Raw genomic sequence first — 24972 nt, 5'->3', positions numbered from 1 at the left:
ATTGACGGAAATGTTTAATTTCCGTTAAGTTTCATCCAGCTGTTTTCATACAGATGTATCCAAATGATTTGAATGATTATGCAAAATGACTGCAGTCAGCTCAAATGATCACCATAAGGCAATTATGCAATAACTGTGAGGGGCCTAGTTGTAAGTACCATAGTCAAACTGCTGGACTGATTAAACATCGGTGCTGTCAGACATGCGGGAGAACTGACAAACCCATCTGAAACTGCGACTGTTATATATATGTGTGTGTGTGTGTGTGTGTGTGTGTGTGTGTGTGTGTGTGTGTGTGTGTGTGTGTGTGTGTGTGTGTGTGTGTGTGTGTGTGTGTGTGTGTGCGCGTGTGCTGCAGCATGACGTCGGATGGCGACCGCACAGGAGACGATTCTGGGGCGTCTTCTTCTTCGATAGAACGACGCATGTTTGTTTGGCTGCGTTGTAAACAAACACAGCAGCTGCTGTTCTGTCGCAGTTCTGACAAAGTGGCTGCCGAAGGGGTCCATCGACGCTCATTAATCAACCTCTCAAACAAAAGACGCAATTACTATCTAGAAAATTAAAACACTCAGCCAGTTGTCACTTATTAAAACGGTGGACGTCTGACTTTATGAGGAGTAAAAACATTTGGTGGTGTGTGTGTGTGTGTGTGTGTGTGTGTGTGTGTGTGTGTGTGTGTGTGTGTGTGTGTGTGTGTGTGTGTGTACCTGTTGGCAGACAGCGTGGAGCTGAACAACTCCGGGGTGTGTGTGATGTGGTTGTTGTTGGCGCTGCCTATTGACTGGCTGCTGGGGGAGGCAGAGGGCGGAGTCTGCATGCTGATCTCTTTCAGGCGCTGGTCCTGGAGTGGACACACACACACACACACACACACACACACACACACACACACACACACACACACACACACACACACACACACGCACACACAAGTGTAAGAAAAACAGCACAATGTGATCAGGAAGACGGCTTTTAAACAGTCACTTCCCATTAAAATGAACAAGAGGTTGTTTTTTTTCCTTTTCTTTTTCCAGCAAGCACAAATCCTGGAAAGCGACACTTTACGTACGTACAGACTTCAAGGAGGAAACCAACACCCCAAACCCCGAGCTGTCCGGTAACTTCATATTAAAGAGTCCCTTTGAGTCACGTTTTCTCAAGTCATGATGAGTAAAGAGACACAAAGGAGAAAGTTACATGTCTTCGCTTTGGTGCTCGTCAAGTCAGTTCTTGGCTTTCGATGTGAGACTCGAAGCCAGGCCCGCACCCAACTGAATTTCCACAGTAACTTTATTGCTTGTTTTCGGCTGCCAAGGTTGCCTAGCGGTGTGGGATTCAGCACACACAACAATGTAATGATAGGTTATTAGTTTTAGGTACTGTAAAACTAATGAGAATGGCTTACAGTGAGTTTCTTCCTTTTTTTTTTTTTCTTGTTGTGATGCTAAAAACACCTCAAACAGTATTTGAGTGTGTCCTGCAGGTGCTGCAGAAACGCCGACTGTTGTTCTCTCCGGTGACAGATACACAAACATCAGCAAAGTCCGGCCACTGCTACAACTAAACTGAAATACAGTGAAAACAAAACGGCAACGGGGGTTTGATTTTTTTTTCATTGTGTGTTGCTGATCTCAGCACATGTAAACAGCTGGGGTATGTTAACTTATTCAAAACTTTATGGTGCATGTGTCTCCCCCCCCCCCCCTCCCCCCCATACTAAATTACTGTAACAAATTTCAAGAAATTCCTGAACTATCACGTTCGCCAATGTGATGGGACAGTGATCTTGACCTTTGACGACCAAAATTGTATCATTTCATCGTTGGTACCGAATGAATGCTTCTGCCAAGTTGCAAAGAAATTCCTTGAAAGCGCTCTTGAGCTATTGCATTCACGAGAAGGGGACAGGCGCATAAGAGAGACATGAGGTCACCTGACCTTGAACCTTTGACCTCTAAACATTTCATCCCTGAGGCCGAGTGAACAATTGCGTCACATTTGAAGAGATTCCATCCAGGTGTTCCTGAGATACCACGTTCACGTGAATGTGTACAATTGAGGTCACGGTGACCTTGACCGTTGACCTTTCACCCCGCCCCCAAAATCGACACAGTTCGTCCGTAGCATCGAGTGAATGTTTTTGCAGAGTTTGAAGAAATTCCCTCATTTTTTAGATATCTTTTTCACAAGAACCGAGCGAACAGACAAACATAATGCCTCCAGGCATGAAGATGTGAAATGATCAGACTGTGGAATCGTTTGTTTAATATATCAGACGATAGGGTCAATTAAAAAGGTTTTTCTCTGGAGTTTAAACCGCAGTTTTATGCTGATTTTGAGGAAGTTGAATTACAGTACATGTATAGCAATAATTCATCATGCAATATTAACACGAGAAAGAATATCGCAAGAACGTTACTTGATAGATTTGAAGAAAAATGGTCGAGGGATATCTCTATATTCAAATCAGGGAGAAATTTGGCTCCGAACCTGAGCGTTAAAGCAAATCTATCAAGAAACCAAAGATCCTTAGTTGCACAGCTGAGAACAGGAAACCTCTCTTTGGCATTTGAAGTTGGCAGACTTAAAAATATCCAAGAGGACGACAGGCTGAATGAATTATGTGATTTAGGAGACGTTGAGAATGAATCTGTCTTGTCAATATTATTATTAATATTATTTGGTTTCAACGTCATGAAGGTCTATTTGTTGAGAAGTTCTTGAAATCGAAAGCTTGGTTTTCACTATGGTTCTTTTCTACCCACCAAAGAGAATTGACAGGGGAGTCGTATTAGGGCCTCGCGTGATGTGAAGCCCTAATACGACTCCCCCGTCAATTCTCTTTCATCCTGCTGATGTTCCCATGACGACTGCTAGTTAAACGAACATTTTCACATTCTCGGGTGAGAAATCCACCTGGTTAGCAGAGTAACAAAAAAACACACACCAGAGGTTATACTAACTTGCTGATCCAAGATCATCACCACCGCAGCAATTTGAAGGTGTTCCCGTATTTTTAAAAAAAAGAGAAAAAAAAAGGACTTTTTTTTAAATCTCCCCACCTCCTGCAAACTTTCATTTCTTGCATGAATTTGAATGTTTTGCTTCAGGTTCAGTTCACTTCACGCTGGTAACAGCAGGGACATCTGACTGTCAGCCCTTTCGTTTTCTTCTGGAGCTCCGCATGCTCCTATGTGACATATTTTCGCAATCCACATGCAGTTTATCGAACTGTTTTTGTATCCTCCCATAACATCACATTTTTCTTTCCGCTTTAATCATTCTTGCTGTTTTTTATTGCTTATTTCTCTTCTGCTCATATTTCCATCTGCCAAATATTTTCCATAAAATCTTATTATTTGCTGCGAGAGTGACCTCATACCTCCACAGGGATCAATACATTTGTGTCTTATCATGTGGGAATATGCTGTCGGGGTAAAAAAAAACAACAACAACAACAACAACAAAAAAACACTTTCAGAACATGAACTGTTTCTTAGACAAGTGAAGCAATTCACTGCGAGAAAAGTGCCGATTATTATTACGTACGGAGTGTGGAGGGGAAAAAAAGGGAACGCAGCTTTATTTTTTGTCCGTCATATTTACAGAAGTGTTTATAATTCTCTTCCGAACTTTAAGTATGGAAATGTTCCAATTCACTTTACAACCTCGTCCACCTTTGAAGGATTTTGGACTTTTGAGCGTATTAATAAACGGCGTCTCCCGCTGCAGCGGCATCGGCCAGGGCAGAGTCTTCTTCATTTATATTCCGTCAGCGTAGCGAAGAACAAATGGGAACTGCTGTTATTGTTTGGGCTATGGCCCCAACTGGACAGTAGCTGAGTGTGTAAGTGTTTTTCTTATGTGTGTGTGTGTGTGTGTGTGATCTCGAGCCCATATGGACACCAGAGAGCGCAGACAGCTGGACTGGAGTATTTGCACGACCCCTGCTAACCCCGGCTCTCTCTCTCTCCTTCTTACTCTGTTATGTTCTCACTCGCGCTGTATCTCGCCTCTCCTCTCTAACTAAACCCAAAGGTAATCAGTGGACCTCGGTAGGAAACAGGGCAACCAAGGGCACCGAGTAAACAGCTCGCTAAAAATCCAATCAAACGCGCGCGCGCCCCGAACACACGCCGGCGAAACGCGTACGCCGCCTAATCTGCCGGGATGTACACACGCTTCATATACACACCGAGCTCGACAAAGCTCACAGAGATACCGGCAACGCGACCAGACCCACTCTATCTTCTCTGCCAGGATGTAAGCATGCTTAACATGCAGGCAGGCAGACAGACAGACAGACATCACACACATCACACACACACTCGCGCTGAGCCGCCGTGTGTGCGTGTGCCCGCGTTGTAGCTTCACTGCTCTTACTCAATTACAGTGTGCTGTTCGGCAGGACTCCCAGGCCCGGAGCAAGAAATGTCAACACACCAGCGAGACTCTTGACCTTTATCCCCAACCGGAGTTCAGAATTTGGCCGAAAACAGCAAAGTTGCCGGACATGTCTATCAGCAGCTTTCGCAGTCGGCCGGGATTCGACGGCAAAAGCTAATTCCAGCACTTTATATATGTTTTTGTGCCAGTTGTGAGAGCTGCATTGAGTAGCTGCAGTCGATTTGCCGTTTGTTCTCGGCCTGTCAGCAGAGGGATGTCATGGTCTTAAATTGAGGGCTGGTTAGACTCGCCATTTTGAGGCAGATTTTTGTGACGCGACTCTTTACAACAGAACTCATCCTCCTGCACGCACACACTACTGCTGTTCTAATCAAATCTGCTGTAATTGAATTAACTTCTTTGCCTTTACCTAATAAGAAGATTGAATTAAGAGGGGCAATCGAAAAGTTACAAGACTGTTCCTGTTGTTCGCGGGGAAGCTACAACCTTCATGAGTAATTATTCCAAGTTACGCCTCTTGATCAACATCAGCACCTGAGTTATAGACATCTATTTGACCACATGTGCGTGCTAAATCTTGCAAGTGAGTATAGTCGGGAGCTCCGATTGTGTTGTTGTCATTTTGGAGAACCCAGGTTACGATCTTAGCACAGTTTAGGTGGTTTGCAGCGAGTGTTTTCCTTCAGATTCGGTGCTGAAAGTCTGACAACCAGCTAAAAAAAAAAGGCTAACAAACGGCAAATTTTGCTAAAAAAAACAAAAACAAACAAAAAATAGCTAAACAAAGAGCTAATAGCCCTAAAAATCAGCTAATTTTGATCAAAAACAACTACACTCAAGGTAACAAACAGTTAACAGTGATACAATCAGCTAACAACTGGCTAATTTTGCTAAAAAAACCAACAACAGATAAACCCAAGTTAACAAACAGCTAATAGCGCTAACAACCCTCAGACGCCTCAGAAGGTCCCAGTAGAACTCGGCGTTGACAGTCTGACTCCAGGGGGAGCGAATTCACGGTGACACCACCCCGCCGACGTCAAAGAAAACCCACCTGGCTTCCTCCGGACCCGATGCACCTTCTGCCGTCTTGGACAGCGACGTTCTGCCCCTCTTGAAACATTAAAGTCACTCAAAGCACCTCAGCTGTTCTCTGCTCAAGTGCATTATAAAATCACAAAGGCATTAATACCAGTGGACACGGAAATGTAGATTTCCTCTGCTCCGTGCGCATCACTGCGTAGTTTCACAACTTTTTGATCAACCCTTGTATATCCAGACTTTATAAAGTGTTTGAGTTATGCATTTGTGACTAGAATTATGACCAAAACCTGAATATTGGTGATCCGGTCTGGCTTCCTTAAGTTCTCAATGTCATGAGTAACAAAAGAAAAGAACTAAACTAAAAAAAATAGAGCAAATATAAAAATAACTGCAAGATGCTCCATCGAACAACTGTCATAAAATACTTTTTATGGACCCGATGCAAACAAGAAAGTTGACCTTGGTTTTCAGTGTGTGCTCACAAACAAAACAGTGCAAACAAAAAAAAGAAGACATACAGCACAAATATTTACAGACACATGCAAATAAATAGATAAAAAGTTAACAAGGACAAACAATGAAGTAGTAGAAGAAAACTTTCAATACTTGAAATTATCTTTTTTTTTATCATCTACAATATTAGATTTTGAGACCCTATTAAGACCTGGCATTAAGATGTGATGTGCTCTATATTTAGATATCATAAAAGGCTGAAGTAAAATATATGTTCAAGGGGATGGGTTCATGCATTTAAGGCTGTTTATAGGCCTTCGGAAATACTTCTGTGTCTCCAGAGGAAGCTGCAGGAAATCTGAAAAACTGTCTAAAGTGATGTCACTTGAAAAAGCCACCAGGAAAAGCAGACAGCGGCGACTACTTGACCTGCTCCTGCTGCTGCTGCTGCTGCTGCTGCTGCCGCCGCTCCGAGTCTGACCCCCTGACTCACAAGTGATTCTGCCTAAAAGTATAAAAACGTGCTACCTTGAGAGCCTGGAGTCTGGCCTGCTCCTCCTCCAAAGCCTGCTGCTTCTCCTTCTCGTCCATACGGCTGAAGGACATGCCGGTTGAGGAGAGAGACGAGACGGCGCTCGACAGGGTAGATGCTCTGCAGCGCGGGAGACATGGGGGAGGAAGTAGAGCAGATGTTCATCTGTGTGTCGTTTTGGGGAAGAACTGAAATACTTGCTAGACTTTGAAAAGAGAGATTTTTTATTTATTTATTTTTTTAACTGTGTTTTGGGTGTCAAGCGTTTCAAGAACAAAAAAAAAAAAACCTGACGCAACCGACAGGCAATTAAAGAGTTCTACCTGGTGTCTGCATTCAGCTCCTTGGTCTTCTTGCCCTCCAGAGAGGCCAGGTGCTGCTCCAAAGCCTCCAGGAGGCTGCTGGGAGCCTGCGACAGAAATGAGCATGAGAAAAGCCACACACAAAAAAAAAAAAAAAAAAAGAAGAAAAAAGAAATTCAGTAATCCGCACAACTTTTTTTGAAAAATATTTTCTGTTTCTCTAATATGCACAAAAAGCCGCCTACACATACAGTTAACACAGACGTACGCACGCACGCGTACACAAACAAAGCACCTAGAGTTAGTTGGTCTCACAGGAAGGTAACAGAGTGCATCAGGCTCCAAGAATAGCCATGGCAACATGCAGCAAACACTCACACTGTTAGCAGGAGACTCAAAGGAGAGAGAGAGAGAACAAAGGAGGAGGTTGAAAAACAAAGAGCAAGGAAAAAGGTGGAGAGCGGAGGAGAGGTTGCGCGCTTTCTTCTACTAACTTTACGCTGGCAGAGGGCGATCATTTCGAGGCAGTTTCTTCCCTTCGCCATGTTTGTCTTGTTGTCGGGTTTATCTCGGGGCGCCCCTCGCAACCGGGAGGCCCCGTCGCACTTTAACAATGAGGACCGGGATGCCCTCTTTACCTCTGACAGCACGACTCGGCTGCATTTGTTGCACTTGGGGGATTGAGATTACACTCTTTATCATTTATCCTTGTACGAGAACGGGAAGAGCGAGGCCAAGAGGGTCTAAAAGGTGTTTTGTAGTAGTACGGCAGCTGTTCTGGAGTTAGTGAGCAGGTTACTTCGGGGATTGTTGCTATGCTACTAGAGATAAAACAAATCCAAGTTAAGCTCCAATTCATCACGTTGAACGACCACAAACTGGATATAAAAGTGTTCGTAGCTTCCAGGTCGGAAACATGAGACCAATGCAGAAGCGCCTTAAGGTGCAATACCACCGAGTGCCACTAGAGGTCGGCTCCAAAAAGCCTCCGGCTCCATAGACTCCCATTCAACTTCTCTCATCAAATTTAAAGTCAATAAAATTCATAAAGGAGTTGTTTTTTTTGGTGGCTCATCTAAAAATAATCCCATCATTAATTTGAAAATAAGCTTCAAGAAGCCGTGTTACTTTTTTTTTCAGAGGGGGTCTGTTTGATTGACAGGCCTGTGGTGCAGTCAGGTTACGGCTGTCAGTGGGCGGGACTTTGTATCGGCAGGTTTCCAATCGGATCGAGTCAAAATACCCCCCCCCCCCCAAATATGGTCACTTCCTGCTCCAAAGCACTCCGAACTAGCAAAGATGGCGCCGGCCAAAATCCGAACTCGAGGGCTTCACGACGTCCGTTCACGAACCGACGGATGACATCACTGTCGGTTGCCGCTTGTGCTTGTTAAGTACCTCATTAATGCTCCAAACACCAGAGGAAACAAGAGGGCAGAAGCGAGCCAGACAGCCGCATTAAGTGTACAACTTCTTCACATCTACAAGTTTAACACACAGGAGAAAGAAAATAGTTCAATACTCTTTTGGCTGAGGAGAGAGGAAGAGGAGGAAGGAGGAGGGGGGGGGGGGGCGATTCTTCCACTGTGAAAATATGACAACGTCATGTCTGTCTCTCCATCCGCAAGAATGCAACGTGCGCCGTCAGTGAGGCTGCAGACATGCACACAAGAAAACGCACGCGCGCGCACACACACACACACACACACATCTGGGAGGCGTTTTTGGCTTCTGAGTCCGCGGCTTGCCAGACACTGGGTTGATGCCAAACTGTTGCCCTGGTTGTTAAAGAAACAGCATCTCGCAGAAAGAGAAAGAGGCCATGTTTGACTGCCAGCCGGTTTAAATAGGTGAAAAACAAGACCTGGTGTATGCCTGGTCAATATTAGCTCTGACATGCACACACTCACACTCTCACACACTCACACTCACACACACACACACACACACACACACACACACACACACACACACACACACACACACACACACACACACACTCACTCACACACTCAGCAGGGTGTCTGTTGACTGTCTTCCTTTGTCACACATTGTACTTCTAATGTCGAGATACTTGATTGATCTAACTTTGGAAGGCAGGAAGGCAAAAGAAAAAGCATCACAAAAACACAAAAAGGAAAAAAAAAAAGAAAAGGGAGAGAATCCCCTCTTTCTGCTCTCTCGTGTTTCCTTTCTTGACGGTGATTAAACGGTAGTGCTCGGGTCATTCACTATTAAAGCACCTCCGCCATGCATGTTGAGGCGATGATGTCGTGCATGACAAATACGAAATAAACAACATCTAGAGGAAGAAGGATGGAATTCAAATGAGCGAGTCGAAAACCGGGCGAAGAGATTCTTTCATGCAGATGAAGACGGAGGGGCGGAGGGGTGAAGCCTCATTTTCTATTCATGAGGTTTCATGGCCTTTTGCTTGTTCTGCCAGAGCTCCCTGTGTGTGTGTGTGTGTGTGTGTGTGTGTGTGTGTGTGTGTGTGTGTGTGTGTGTGTGTGTGTGTGTGTGTGTGTGTGTGTGTGTGTGTGTGTGTGTGTGTGTGTGTGTGTGTGCGTGTGTGTGTGTGTGCGTGCGTGAAAGCTACAAGCGAGCCACCTGAGGCCGGCACACACACACACTGTACCGAGTCGACAGCGGTGGAAAGAAGAAAGGAAGAACATGCCTTCGGGTGCTCGGCGTGTGTCCGTTTGCGCACGCACACACACACACACGCACACGCACACACACAAGCACATACTGGGAGCAGGTATGATGCTCATGCAAAAGGGGGGCGGGCGGGGGGTTAAGCAGGTTGGAGGGGGGTAAGCAGTACAGTATGCAACCCACCACCTACAATGTATGATCCTTTTGTTTTCTGCGACAGAGGAAGGGAGAAGAAAAAAAAAATAAAGGTCTATTTAACGACCACAGTTAACTGTGTGGCTTCACCGTGAGTTCAACACCCACACAGTCGATCCACATGCTGTTAGCTTGCAGCTTTACACTAACGATTTTTCAGTAATGCATGACCAAGGTCACGTTCCACCGAGGCCGTAAAATGTTCCCATTGTGCGTCTGAGCGTGGGGGGGACTTTTTTTTTTTTTTTTTTATCTTTCTTCAGGCAGAAAAGCATCCAAAAGTTGTCAACTATGTGACAAAGTAACTGTAGTTTCACAAACCGCGAGCCTCATTAGGGCCGCAGCGAAGGATTATTTTATTATAGATAAATCTGTCAGTAAGGGAGGGGGCAATCGAAAAACGTTCCTCCCTCCTGATTCCAATACCTGAATGAATAAACACTGAGTTCATACTAAGAGTCATAGTCCTGATATTTCAACTCTCTTTGGCAGTAAATAAATTTGGCTGCCGACTGTGGCTGCGTAGCGGGGACAACGACACCGACCAAGAAACTAGATTACATTCGGATCAATCACATAATGAGACGTGTAATGTAATAAGTAAGTACTGCGGCACTCTGAAAACAGACTTATTACTTTGATCAGTTATTCTATGAAATACCCCCCTCCAAAAAAAAAAAAAAAACTTTAAAAAAAGACTAAAAGTCAAAAACCATGCTCGCCGATTTGTGCAGCACAGAAGTGCCGTTGGCATGCTAACATGCTAAGGTTTTGGTATATTGTTAATCATCTTAATCCTATTAGATAATTAGCAATGAACACAAAGTACAGTTATTGGATATGTTGTACACGTTTCATAACCTGTATATTGGATTTACGAAAATTTTGACCCCACGATGGGGCTACGCAAGTTAAGATATCGCGTTGATTACAATTCAATCCTGGAGGGATCATGAATGTTTCCACCAAATTTCATTCCAATCCAACCGATAATTGCTGAGACGAACAGACCTGAAAGACAAGATCCATGCTACTAGCTTCGCTTAAAATCAAAATTTCCTAGACCTTAAGGTGGTGTCGTTAAACGGCCTGTTTTAAACAATCACTTGTCCAACAACAACTGAATTTTAGCTTACAGTGATATGAATTGAAGTTGAGCATTGTATCGTCACTTTTTAGAAGCTGGAACCAGCAAACATTTGCATTTCTGCTGTAAAAAAATAATTTTAACGAGCAAAAAACATTTGCTGATCAATCAATTGTTTGTGTCACAAAATAATGAATGGGACTATTTATAGATAACCAAATAAAGGTTTGCGCTATCATTCAATAAAAAAATTTGAATTGTGAGGATTTTTTGGGGCTTTTTTTCCTGTTTTATATCAGTGGAAACTTTATATCTTTGAGATTTGAACTGTTGGTCCAACAAAACAAAACATGTAAAGACAACACCAACGGCAGTATTGCACATCAATTAATTAAGACACCCAACAGACAAATTGATAATGAACAATCGTTAGTCGCTGCCCTGTTGCTGATTCGTTTCGGTCCACTGAACCCAAAGACACGGCTTCTATTTTTCATTTAGAAACAAACAAATTCACAAATAACAGAATTAAACTGAAAATTGAAATGTCTGTTTATCTTAAGATTTATTTTTCCCCCAGTGCGAAACTGTGAACCTGCCCAACATAGAAAATCTACAACATCTTTGAGGTCCACCCATAAACCATGAGGAGGATAAAAAAAGAAAAACAGGCTTCAAGCAATTTCACTGAATTCAAAATTAGATTAAAAGGAAACGTTCTCCTTAACAATTAAAAAGAGAAATCATGAAGTCTATCCCCTTGCAGTGTTTTTCAAGCCCTTTGTTGTTGCAATTATCCTTATTTTCGTCGACTCAAGGTCTAAAGTTTATTGTTCGCCTTTGCTGGGGGTTTTCAGAAGAACAACATGATGGAACCCGCATCGGGCCTGCTGATGGCGCAGCGTTTAAAAGCCCGGCAACTTCACGCACCTGTTGTTGAATCTACAATGAGCGTTTTGTGAAAGTGAAAGCAGGAAAGAAAAAAGAAAAGAAAAAATCAATCAAACCAGAGGAGAGTTGCCTAGATTCAAAGACCAGGTTAGACGAGATGGTTTTAGGAAAGAAGAACGAGTGAACGGGAAAGAATGAGTGGACGGTTTTGGTAAGGGGGGGGGGGGGAGCACAGGTATACGCAGGGGGGGGGGGGGGGGTTAAGGTGTGAGTTGACGGATGAGGGCGTAGACGGAGCAATGAAAGCACTTGTACTCCTGAAGGAAAAGGCCTGAAAGAAGGATAAGATCAGTAGAGAAAGAGGTGGAAGGTGAGATGTACACTGACCTGTGAGAGATCTGGGATGTCACCCTGATCTATTCCAACTTGCTGTCGTCAAAAACAAACAAATCAACAAAATAAAAAATAAAAAATTTAAAGAGGGGGGAGGGAGGGGGAGAAAGATAGGTGGGATAAAATGGAGGAAAAAAAAAATAGAAGAGCAGGAAAAATAAAAAAAGATGAGAAAAGAACAAAAAATAAAACGGGAGTCATTACTTCATGCAGCGGCAGCGTCAACATAAACGACAACAGAAATAAACAGGAAAAAGTTTTTCGACATATGGGATTGGTCGGGCGGACCGACCAATCCCCACAGTGAGTGACGATGATGACTGCACAGTGATAAATGTGTCGGACCAATGAGGGAGAGAAGGCGTGAAGGGATGGGCGTGATGACGCTGAACACATTGATAAAAGGACGGTTTACTCGTCACCAAAAGAAAAACAAAAAACATCTCCAAAAGACTAACGACTCGGACAGAGAACATCTGTGGGGACACGTTGACTTCTCAGGACACAGATAAACAACATTAGAGCCTAAACTATTTTCATTATCGGCGACATAAGCGTGTTCTCTCGTAAACAGTTGTCATAAACTTCTTTATCATCAGAATTTTATCAGAAAATAGGAGGTTGATAAAAGTGAGCTGCTTCTCCTGTGGAGATGCTTCTCTCGACTCTGCTGTGTTTTTTTTTTGTTGTTGTTTGTGGTTGTCTGAATATTCTTTGAGCTGTTATAAATCAGATAATTACCAAACAAAATATCAGGGACACTATTTTTTTTCTTTGGACAGACCAGGTGAATCCAGTTCAACGGATTTCAGTGATTAAACTTCAGACACTGAACGAAAGTGATTGAAATAGCAACAACAGGCTCTTTTTCGCGACAAACATTTTGACACGTCACAATAAAACAACACTAACTGACAGTTTATTTAACTGTTAACGTGTTTCCTCAATTTTATGGTTCACTGGGACACTTGAATGGAGTTACAGTCGTAACTCCAGTGTTTTTTCGACTACGAGTCAAAATGTTTGCTGTGGAAAAGTCCTGGTGCTCCAATATAGAGCCACCCTGTCATACAAACTTGTATCACCAATATCTGCTCCAAAATAACTCCTCAATGAGGGTTTGTTTTCATTATATCGGCTGCTTTTCATGGAGCTAAGGTGTATTTATAGTCATATTTCTGGTGCCTTTTGAGGCTAATATTACAATTTGTTTACAATCTGTTGCTATTTCTTCATCTATTGAAACAATGTGATATATGCACAGGTCACATCATCTATTCTTTTTGATTTAAGTCTTTTTTTTCTTTTTTTTATCAATATAGAAATGGCATTGTGGGCGGAAAAGGAAGTATGGATGTGATATTTTCAAGGTCCCATAATGTCTTCTTGAATTATACTTTGATTATTTTAACAGAGAAGGCTGGTTAATCAAAACTTACATTAATGCGCATGATAAATTAAACTTAAGAGGCCACGAGTAGCAGACCCTGAGCACCACTGTTCAAGATGAAGCAAAAATCTACTGAGAAACCGGTATAATTTATGGATATATTGTTTGCTATATGTCTCATTATACTGTGTGTGTGTACCAACAGCACATGCTGCGAGTTTCTTTTTTTATCCTATCTATTAAACAGAGAGAAACGCTTCCACCACGTCCAGGGAGCTCCTGAAAGCCTAATGAGATAAGACCGAGGAATTTGATCGTGACCATTGTTTTATGTACATTAAATGCGGAGAACGTGAAGTAACGTGAGCCGAGCATCCCTGTTTCAAGTCTGCTGAAACAACGGAGGGGAAGGAGCGAGGAGGAAACGGGAGGAGAGGGAGAAAAGAGGGATGATGTGCGGGCGCCGGGCGAAGGGGAGCCCCACGAGTATCCGTCTTTGTCACCGCGCAGAGGGACGAGCAAGGGAGAAGAAAGGATTAGATGGAGGAGTGTGGGGAGCAGAGGGAGAGCGAGCTAACGGAGCGCCTAACCACATCCTCCATCTTAAGGTTATTTTGGGTCTGTATATATATATATGTATATATATACATATATATATATACACACACATGTGTATGTCTGTGTATGGGTGTCTGTGCAGCATATGTGGGGCAGTGAGTGTAAGTCAGGTGTTTAAATGTAGTACAATGTGCAAACCTACGGCAGTCACTTATTAACATGTATTATTTATGCATAAATATTGTGTGTACGTGTTGAAGAGATGTGATCGGCTCCAGAAAGAGAGAAGAAATTCTGAAGTTAAGGGGGAAATTTCAACAGGAGTTGCTCTTCCAAAAGAAATTCTAGGGGGTTAAATTTGACCCCCAAAAAAATACCCTAAATAAAAAAAATAAAAAGTATATTCCTGACGTGTGTGTATTTATGCAAATATGTAGGTGTGTGTGCGTACCTCGGCCACTTTGAGGAACTCCGACAGCTTCGTCATCCTGTAAAGAAATTTCTTGTAGATGTCCAGCGCATCTTTACACTGGTTCTTCTTCATGTCAAAGTATTTCTCTACAGGAGAGAGAGGAGAGTTTCGGAGGACAGGAAAAACAACACAACAACAAAGATTTAAATGAAGGAGAGGAAAGAAGGGTTAAACAGTCCCTCCAGGAAATCGCGATGGCAATAATTAACGCAAATTCTAGCAAAAAATGTTTTAAATCCGAAAGAAGTCGCTCATGTTTTCATCACCACAACAAACTGTGTGCAGCGGAGGAAACCGCAACGAGCTGAGAAACTGGAAGGAAGTGAGTTTGTGGGAAATGTGGTCTTCACAATAAAATGAAATGCTTGACATCAAAGGAAGCGATTGCAACAAATTAACATGAATTAAACATGTAAAGCTGGTATTTTGACAGCTGGTGCAGTCGTTGTATTCATAGACTATCTGTTCTGTAAAGCTGCGTCACTTTATGATTTTTTTAAATTTTTAAAAAAATTTTTTACTTTTAGCCCCATTGCTAACCCTAACCCCAAGTTCAATAAATAATTAAAACTAAAATACTTCTGTGATGTGCAGCATGAATATTATTAAAGGAAGTGATTACATATTTATTACTTTATCTGTTAGTTCTTAAAATTTAAAAAAAAAAAATAATATATATATATTATTTCCGCAACAATTTCTGCAATATTCATCGCAATTTTTGAAAAAGAGTCGCCACAAAAAAAAAAATTCAACATTTTTGATCGCAACAATCACCAAAAAACTCTACGACATCCTAGAGGTGGCGGTTAAATGAAGGGAAAAAGAGGCAGGAACAATTAGAACATGATCGTGCGGAGACAAACAGCAGCACTCGGCAGCTACATGACAGCCTGTCAAAACCCACTCTGCTGCCGTGACAACCACACTGTGCGCACATATGTGTGTGTGTGTGTGTGTGCTGCGAGTTGTGTTTATTTATCTGCCAGACGTTGCACAAACTGAAGCTGTACTTCCACCTCATCATTTCTGACACGTCTCGGGGTGAGTGCATCGATTGTGTTACGTAACAGTGTGTGTGTGTGTGTGTGTGTGTGTGTGTGTGTGTGTGTGTGTGTGTGTGTGTGTGTGTGTGTGTGTGTGTGTGTGTGTGTGTGTGTGTGTGTGTGTGTGTGTGTGTGTGTGTGTGTTTGTGTGTGTGTGTGTGTGTGTGTGTGTGTGTGTGTGTGTGTTACCCAGTAGGTTGATGACCCCTTCGTTGTAAGCAGCAAACAGCCTGATGGAGTCTTTAAAGAGCAGCATGAAGGCTGAGTTGATCACTCCGTTGGTCAGCTCGTTCGGGTTGGCCTGTAGACGGGAGAGCGAGAAGGTAAAGGACACATCTGCAAAATCAAACATCTCTTTTCAAATATCTGCAAACATCTTCTTTTTTTTTTTTTCTAAATACCGGCAGCGAACGCATCACCACACGGCGAGCGAATGTCTCTTTAGTTTTAGGTGGGAAAAAACATCACATCCAAATAACACAGGCAGACAGACGGAGTCGCAGCCGACACACACACACACACACACACACACACACACACACACACACACACACACACACACACACACACACACACACACACACACACACACACACACACACACACACACACACACACACACCAATGAGAAACTTCCATCACCATCCATTTTTATCACTCTTTGAAGCTTGCTGGCACAAACCACAATGCACCCACCAATTTCAGCAACCCCCCACACCCTCACTTCTCCCCTCCACACACACACAGTCTCTCACTCTCACACACACACACACACACACACACACACACACACACACACACACACACACACACACACACACACACACACACACACACACACACAAATGTAGAATCTGTCACCATAATGTCCTTCTTACACTTTAAACTTTGCAAACTGTTGTTTCAATTTACATTTTGATTGGAAAGCGACTCCATCACAACTCTGGACAAGTGTGCACAATGACTGACACACACACACACATGACACACACACAAACGCGCGCACACACACTGAGTACCTGGAAATCCAGCAGAGCGTCCAGCTGGTTCTGGATAATGGGCAGCGTCTTGATCAGCTTCTCTGTGTTCATGGTACGCATCACGCCATCAATCCTGACAACACGCACACACACGCATACACACACACACACACACACACACACACACACACAGTTATAATGTGCACCATGCTGAGGAAAATTCGTATGCAAATTTTCATGCAAGTTAGGAAGAGTCACACAAAAACGTAATGAAGAGACGATGCGAACTAGGACAAAGTAGAGCGGTGTTTTGCATCCTAAAGCTTCCTCAGGAAGTCGTTGCAGATTGTTGAGGTGAAAAGCAAAACACAATGCTCCAAATAAATGAGACTCGTCTCATCAGGACAAGAACAACACAGATTCAGTGTCAGATTAAGTGGGTGGACTTTCTGAAATTGAAATGAGCTTACGAACACAACCTCCGCGAGGCTCCATCATCATCAGCTGATGCATTAAAATATCACATAGAATTTTCATACACTGCCATTAAAGGAATTGTTTTATAGTTTGAGAAATATGCTTAACCATACTATTGCTGAGAGTTAGATCAGAATATCAATACCACTGGCATGTCTGTATGGTAAATATGAAAGTACAGCTTAGCTGCCTGTTAGCTTAGCTTAGCATAAAGACTGGGAAAAAGGAGGAAAGCAGCCAGCTTGGCTGTCTATTGGTCAAAAAAAAAAATCTATCAGCACCTCTAAAGCTTATTAATTCACATATTGCGTTGTTTGTTTAATCCAACAAAAAATTGTTAGCAATATCAGCAGCTGCCTGCCAACACCATGATGAAGACTTGCCCTCCGGATTTATGCTAAGCTAACCAGAAGCTAGTTATAGCCCTTTGTTTACACAGTGTTTTCCTGAGTTTTCTGGGAGCTTAGGAGACGCTAGTTAAAAACTGTACATTTTGACATAATTTTGGCCCATTATCATTACAATATTTGTTTTTAAAAGACTCACAGTGTGCCACAAAAATTAATGACAACAAAACATTGGTAAACAAGGCTTCTATTGAATCAATTTCTATATTAGTCAGCATTCAAAGTAGATTTCGTCTGTTCATTTGGCGAACGTGCTGTGAGACAAAAACAAAACAAAAAAAAGTGTTATCCTGAGAGTCGAACCCCTGTTATATATATTTTCTCAGCGGGACGTCGCGTTTCTGTGTTTAACCCGGCTGACTACGGCGTTGTCGCTTTGCTTTTTCCGGCGATATTTCACACGTTCGGAGCCGCCGTCCAACTACGCAAACAACTTCTACATGAAGCAAACTATTTTCTGTGTTTTTGGGAAGGTTTTAACCCCCGGTGCTCGACTGTAAGAGACGTGCACACCGAACGAATCAGAGAGTTTGTGGAGAGAACAACAGGCTGTCTTGCGCTCTGACTGTAGTGTAACACCGTCTCTCCTTTTGGTGCGACGGGATGAGTATGAAATGATGAGTGAACTTGACATTTTGGGCGTGTGTGTGTGTGTGTGTGTGTGTGTGTGTGTGTGTGTGTGTGTGTGTGTGTGTGTGTGTGTGTGTGTGTGTGTGTGCGTGTCAACCCTTACCCCCTCTTCATCTTGGTGAAATCCACAGCCACCAGTCTGTAGGACATGGCCTTTTCATTCAGGTAGCGGCTGTACCGTCTGATGAAGGTCGACATGTCGTAACCTGGGAGGGAGAAGAATAGAGTCAGGAGGAAGGAAACAGATGGAGCGTGATGTACGAGAAGGCTACAAATGATCTATCGCATTTTTAGTACCGATTTAAATACTTTTCTAAAAACATTTTGGTTTTTCCGTGTCATTTCCTTCGAGGTGAAGCCATGACAGAGTGACTTATCACGACAGGGCTTTCGGAGACTGCGGTGTGAACGAGCGAGTTGTATTTACCTTGCAGAGCTCCCTTATCCAGGAAGTTGTTCAGGTTAAACAGAGTGTTTCTGGAGGCCAGGTACTGGATGAAACGCTGAGATGAAGGAGACAAAAGTGAAATATAAACACCTGCACGTATACAAAACGTTAGTGGCATTTATAACTTTGAAAGATGCATTTTCTTGTTCCAGTTTTCAACTGTTGTATTCTGGGATCCGATTTTTTTAAAATACGGGAACTAGTTCAAGTCTCTTTTAGGCCGTAACTCCACTTGTCATTGTCGATAATAGGTAATTAAAGGGAATACGACATTGTTGTTCCACCATTAAGACAGCAGCGAGGTCGGTCACAGTGCTGGATGGAAGTCTGTGTAAAGGGACCGCTGGCATGGACTGGGATGTTTTGATGAAGTGTGTGTGACCTGCCAGCACACATGAAATGTGTGTGACCTGCCAGCAGGGGGTTAAAAAAAAAAAATCGTAGTTTATTGTAAAAAAAAACAACAACACCAGTTTAACGAGGGTCTACTTTTCTGCGATATTCCAGGATCTCTGTTTAAAACAGACTTTGGAGAAAATATTTTTGCGGGTCAGCATGCTAAAATGTGTTCCCACACAAGCAGAGCTCGAGGCCAACGGATGCGTCAGGATGTATTTGGCCTTTAAACAAGTTTCAAGTTCAAATTTTGACCCGCTGATGACGCTAAATCCGTGATGAGTTACCAACATTTCAAGTATTCATCCTCTGAATATCATAAATGTCGAAAACAAACCATTGAGCTCATCTATCAAAGCAGACAGGTTGAGTGAAATTTCTTGGTGGAGGCAACGTGAAGAGGCAAAAGATCTCTAAAGACATCATCAGGGAACACGAACGTCTGTCCCATATTTCATGGAAATCTGGTGAACAGTCATTGAGATATTTCAGTGTAGATATAAATGGTGCGCAGGTGCCATGTTTAGAGTCATGCTGTAAAGCACGGATGATCTTATGTTAAACATTACTTCATTAACTAAAAGCATAAGCTCAAACACACACACATGCTCACAGTTCACAGCTGGTAACTTGTTTGTGCTAATGAGTCAACAGCTAACAGAGAAGAGCGACGTGATTCATCAGCGACATGAAGTCTCTCCATTAAAAATGCAGCACACAGCGATCTCTGCAATAACTCAAAACATTTGGTCTCTCAAGACGTTCCCACCGAACCGTGATGACGAATTAACAATGTTATGTTCCAAAAAAAAAAAAATTTAAAAAAAATCCCATCGTGTCCTGTCAGAGGCCGGAGGTCAGGAACCTCGGGAGCCGGTGGGGAACGGGTTTGTTATCCTGAGGCACTCAGCAGGGAGGAGGTTTTAACCCCTTGTCTCTCCGGTGCGACGCCCGCTACTTTGGATGGTTTAAACTCAGCTGCTCGCGTTACCTCCGGCTGTGCGGTCTGTGTTTAAAAATGAACTCTTTCTCCTCTTTTTTTTTTTTTTTTTTGTTCTTCTCCCTCGTCATTTGTGAAGACTCGTTACGAGTAGCTCGCACAGAACCGGCGAGGGAGGACAAACGGCAAGAGGGAAGCAGTCGAGAAAGAAAAAAAAAAAAAATTAATTAACCTTTGGGAAGTGGGAGAAGATTGGCAGCACAATATAATACATTATTACGTAATATCCGCCTGCAAATGTTAATGAGATCAAATCTCGAGCTAAAACTGCGGTCCAGAGAGTGATAAATGTCGGCGCGATCATTTCGAGACTTTTCGACATCCCGTGTTTGTATTTGAACACTTTTTTCCGCTGCCGCGTAACACAACGGGAACCCGATCCCTCCGTTCGCTCCCCGCCGGCTCCAAAACACTAGTCGCTTGTTCGTTTTGACAGATCTGATGCCACCGAGCAGGTGTTGGAAGCGTTTCACTTCCCATTTTCCCGGAGAGGTTTTGCTCAGCACGTCTGCTCTTTTTCTAGCTTTAACACGTCCTCGCTGTGCTCTCACACCGAGCACAACCTGTCTTTTACTGTCGGACGCTGGTCAGCATAAAGTTGTTTCTTTTTCCTGCTTGTTCGGGAGAGGTTTTTTTTTTTATTCTTTTTTTTTTACCTCGTTTGAGAGGACCTCGGTGTTCAGATATTAATGATGCGGAGAGCTTTACTTATTCACGTTCTCGAGCTCAAGAATTGTTCGGACCTTCGGGAGGACCGGAGACTCCGAGCAGGTGCCGGTAACTCATCCATAGTTCGGTCCAGCGGAGACGAGCACGCACATCCGAGTCAGCAACTAACATGGCGAGGTCAGTGAGGTGCAATCCAACTGAGGTGCGTCTACCCAAAGGTACGCAAGCGCAAAAACAAGGTGCGATGTTAAAACATAAAGTACTTAAAAAATAAAAAAAATAAAAAAACAGTGGGCCGAGTGGTATTTTGGACAGAATGTGGAAAAGATCCTGACAACATGGAACACAAACACACACTGGTGTCAGACGGTGCGAACTCAACCTCGAGCAGAATCCACTTCAAAACTGAACGGTTTTGAAGGTGTCCTTATGAGCGTTTGCAGGGAGTAAAAGCTGATTTGACAGTAGACGACGCTTCCAATATTGATCTTTCGGCAAAGAAGCTCCAACTTCTCAAACGTGGATGCTTCGCACACAGCTATGAGAAGACGTATGAAATCAGCACATGTTTTCATAACCAAATGTTCCTGAGTTATGGTGTTGAGTAATGGCCAGAACAAGTCAGAGCGAATGTTGACCTTTAGTATTTTGGATATAAAAATGTCACCACTTTGCTATTTTATCCGATGAAGTGAGGGTTTTGTCCGGATTAGCGCATGAATTCTTGAGTTATGGCCACAAACCTGGTTTGTCAGATCACAGCGACCTTTGACCCCCAAAATCAAGTCAGTTTGGACCTATCATTCAAGTATTTTAAAGGTGTGTCTTCTGAGGGATGGTTGTAAATATTAGTCATAAGATCCAACAGTATGCCGTTATTAACTTTCTCTACTTTATTTACTAAATTGCAGTTGTTTGTTTCACCACATAGTTCCTATGAGTAGTAAATACGATTGTGTTATTGTTTAATATGACCGAGCTTAAACCTTAAAGTAGAGAATAATGTTCAATTCTCCAGCTGCTACTCATTACCTCCACACACACACACCCCTGTTAATATCTTTGGCCTCCTTGTCTGCAGTCGGTCATGAACTTTTACAATTAAAGTATCCTCCTGACGGTTTCTATAATTATCTGCAGGTACAATGAATTTACTGCTTCTGTTACGTCCGGCTTTAAAGCTGAGGTCTCTTAGAATGACAGTCGTTTAAAGTAAATATGTCTGGAGTTTCTATATACTTTCAGTAAATATTGAATCCACTGTAGTCTTAACTGCAGTAAAAATCTCCAAGAAGTCAAACCAGCAGGCAGGCCAGAGACTTTGCTTGAGCTTTGGAATGGAAATATTTGAGATTTAACTGGGACTTTGTCCCGAACAACCAGACGTGAACTTGCATTTTGTCTCCTGTGAACGTTTCTGCAACCTCGTCTTCCTCACACGGCTGAGTAAGCGAGTGCAGTGGAATAAGTCTTGGCTATCGTCCATAGTTCTGGGAACTCGGGCCTCAGGCTTCCCAAAAGCATCTTAACGTTAAGGCCGTCTCTGTCCAACTGACTTAAAATGATCTGAGATTTGCCCGTTTGCCAATTCCCGATCTGGCAGGGAACCAGCCCTCAAAGGCTGGTTGGACCATCTAAGAATGTGTGTGTGTGTGTGTGTGTGTGTGTGTGTGTGTGTGTGTGTGTGTGTGTGTGTGTGTGTGTGTGTGTGTGTGTGTGTGTGTGTGTGTGTGTGTGTGTGTGTGTGTGTGTGAGCACAAATATGCTTGCGGGCATGTGTGTTGGATTCAGCTGCACTGACATTTCCAAGGCCTCTGGGACTGTTTAAAAAGGCATAAAAAGAATGTGATTTTGTTCTTGTTCCTCTGTGTGTGTGTGTGTGTGTGTGTGTGTGTGTGTGTGTGTGTGTGTGTGTGTGTGTGTGTGTGTGTGTGTGTGTGTGTGTGTGTGTGTGTGTGTGTGTGTGTGTGAGCGCGTGCGCACATTGTGGAGACGAAACTCGTATTCGCGCCGGCACACGTGGGGATTCAGCTTCCATCTGTGGGCCGAAAATGAGTCCCCAAAACGTTCTGGCGTTAACACAGCCGATGTTAGAGAGACCGTTTTGAGTCGCATTCAAAGTTGCGGCGGAGGTAAGGACAGGAGATGTAGGCATGGGGGAAGGTGAGGAAGCATCAAGTTAGATCATGATGAAAATCGGGAATTTATTCTTTTACTCCTCACAAAGTCTTGTCTTTTTGTTTAGTCTATATCTTCAAACACAAAATATTCAATCGACATTCATATAAAACGGCAAAATCCTCGCAAGAAGAAAAACTTTTTTTTTTTTTTTTTAAGTTCTGCCAGCAGCGGCAATGTAACAACAACACTATAATATCTCAGCGATTATGTAATGGCTTCGATGGCCGACACGTTTGGGCTCATGGTGAAATTGTCTTCATGACTACTGGAAGTGCCGTCGTGAAATTTGATACACGCCTTCGTCGGATCAGGATTTTTTTTTTTTTTTTTATTTGGTTCATGACTAAAAACGTGCAAAACCGATGACATTTTATTTCCCATCAGCCTCGGCTGTCAGTTGTGTTGAAAGGCAACAAGTAAATGTTAGCATGGTCGCATGCTAAGCAACGGTGGTGAACCCAGTACCTGCTATGAGTCCGTGTTAGCATTGTCGCTGTGAGCACGTTGCCATGGAGACGTTAGCATTTACCTCAAAGCGCCGCTGTGCCGAATTAGAGCCTCGCAGAGCCTCTTGCACGGCTGCAGACTCAATCTTGTTGCTTTTAAAAAAAAAAAAAAAATTGTTTTTAAAAAGCTGTCAAATTGTTGTTATTTTCTGGCAATCGAACAAACGGATTTGTCTTTTCAACGGAGCGGGAGTCAGCACAACGTCCACCGAAGTCTTCACAATGTGACAGACTAAGACGAGACACTGCAGTGGAGTGGGTTCATCGTTGTGACCGTAGGTGTAGCGGCAGAGAGGCGAGGAGAAGACGGTCGCAAGTAAACGGAGGAAAACGAAAGGAGAGACGGCAACAACAACAAAAATAAATAAAAAAAAGAGCTCCTAAACTTCACAAGCTCTCTTCCTCGGCCTCTTCTTGTGGCGCCGACCGCTCTTCTTCCTCATCAAAAGTCCATTTTGACGAGAGCCAGCGTTTCTCCCTCGGTGTCGCACACACACACACACACACACACACACACACACACACACACACACACACACACACACACACACACACACACACACACACACACACACACACACACACACACACACACACACACAGGGGAAGAGAGAGAGAGAGAGAGAGAGAGAGAGAGAGAGAGAGAGAGAGACACAAAACGCATGGATATAGTTAAAAAGGAGAAAAATCTATAAAAGGGGGCAGAAACGCTTGGCGCGAAGAAAAAAAAAAAAAAAAAAAAAAGAGACAGAGAGGGAGACTGAGAAACCCGCTGAGCCGCAGATTATTCAGCAAGGACGCTGCCAAGAAGAAGTTCTGAGCGGAGATTCAGATTTTTAGAGAAAAAGGGGACTAAGAATAGAGGGGAGTGAAAAGACGAGACAATGAGGAGATGTAGAGAGATTGGGTGGTATAGGAGGAGGAGGAGGAGGAGGAGGAGGAGGAGGTGGTGGTGAAGCGGCTCGGCTCGTCAAATAATTCATGTTAGCATATCGCAGAACAACCTCATGTATTATTGATACTTTCAGATCTCGGCTACCCCCCCCCCCCCCCCCCCCCCGCCTCTCCCAACCCCAACATAGCTATACAATAGAGCCACCAGCATCCAGCTCTCACCCAGCCTCTACCTCCCTCTCCCTCTGTAACCTCGCTTTCTCCACCTCGCGCTCAAAAGTGCACAAGTTGGTGGTTTCCGTAGTAACCAAACACCACGGCCTCAGCGCTGACCTGAAGTGGAGGCTGTTTCTTTGTTGTTGTTGTTTCGTTTTGTTTTTTATTTTGTAGACAGGTTATGTACAAAAGAAGCCAAGGCTGGAGCTCCGTGGGCTGTTGCAGAATTTCGACAGCGTATTAAAAAAAAAAAAATAAAAATAAAAAATCGGGAGCGTACATTATTTGACTGAAGATTAATGTCCAAACGTACCACAATGCCCAAACTATCGCAGACACACGTGGACGTGTACTGTTGGTCGGGAGTTGTTTTTCTTTTCTTGGTTTAGGCCCAACGGTCTCGAAGCCCTCAAAAGAGTTTCCAGTTGGATTAATTGCTTTAGATGGTCGTCGCTCTCATAGCAAAACGTCAATTAAGAATGCATTAAATACATATTTGCATTCCAGTTAGTACGACGGTTCATCAGACCACACAAAAAGGGGGAGAAAAAAAAAAGTGCATTTCTGCTGGCGGATTGGTAAACCCCGCTTTCCGCCCAAATGTTGAAATTCCAGAAACTTTGCAATAAAAACCAGAACGGTTGAATACAGCTTCCTTATCGAATAATAAGTGTCAGAATGCATCGAGATGAACAGCTGGTGGAGTCGATCTTTGTACACTACTGCAGCGCATGTTG

The 24972-nt window shown here is 43.2% G+C and overlaps 1 protein-coding gene across 12 annotated transcripts in view; it reads right to left on the bottom strand.

Moving 5' to 3' along the window:
- LOC138626408 (phosphatidylinositol-binding clathrin assembly protein) overlaps window positions 1-24972 on the bottom strand; it is a 77205-nt gene that overhangs the window by 22043 nt on the left and 30190 nt on the right. For 5 of the 12 annotated variants that reach the window (XM_069708036.1, XM_069708040.1, XM_069708041.1 and 2 more), the window contains exons 3-12: window positions 18353-18428; window positions 18029-18131; window positions 16451-16544; window positions 15621-15732; window positions 14365-14471; window positions 11960-12001; window positions 9590-9610; window positions 6763-6848; window positions 6433-6559; window positions 711-844 (exon numbers count right to left, since the gene is read on the bottom strand). In XM_069708036.1, the coding sequence (XP_069564137.1) occupies window positions 711-844; window positions 6433-6559; window positions 6763-6848; window positions 9590-9610; window positions 11960-12001; window positions 14365-14471; window positions 15621-15732; window positions 16451-16544; window positions 18029-18131; window positions 18353-18428 (902 nt within the window). The remainder of the gene's footprint in view (window positions 1-710; window positions 845-6432; window positions 6560-6762; window positions 6849-9589; window positions 9611-11959; window positions 12002-14364; window positions 14472-15620; window positions 15733-16450; window positions 16545-18028; window positions 18132-18352; window positions 18429-24972) is intronic. The other 7 variants (XM_069708037.1, XM_069708048.1, XM_069708042.1 and 4 more) reach the window with 4 other exon arrangements.

Source organism: Brachyistius frenatus, unplaced genomic scaffold, assembly GCF_029030835.1.
Source record: "Brachyistius frenatus isolate BFR_SWC_R1_liver_20210118 unplaced genomic scaffold, ASM2903083v1 Contig_73, whole genome shotgun sequence".
In the NCBI taxonomy this organism is placed as follows: Eukaryota; Metazoa; Chordata; class Actinopteri; family Embiotocidae; genus Brachyistius; species Brachyistius frenatus.
The sequence above is the reverse complement of the archived record's forward strand: the minus strand, read 5'-3'. Positions and strand labels throughout refer to the sequence as shown.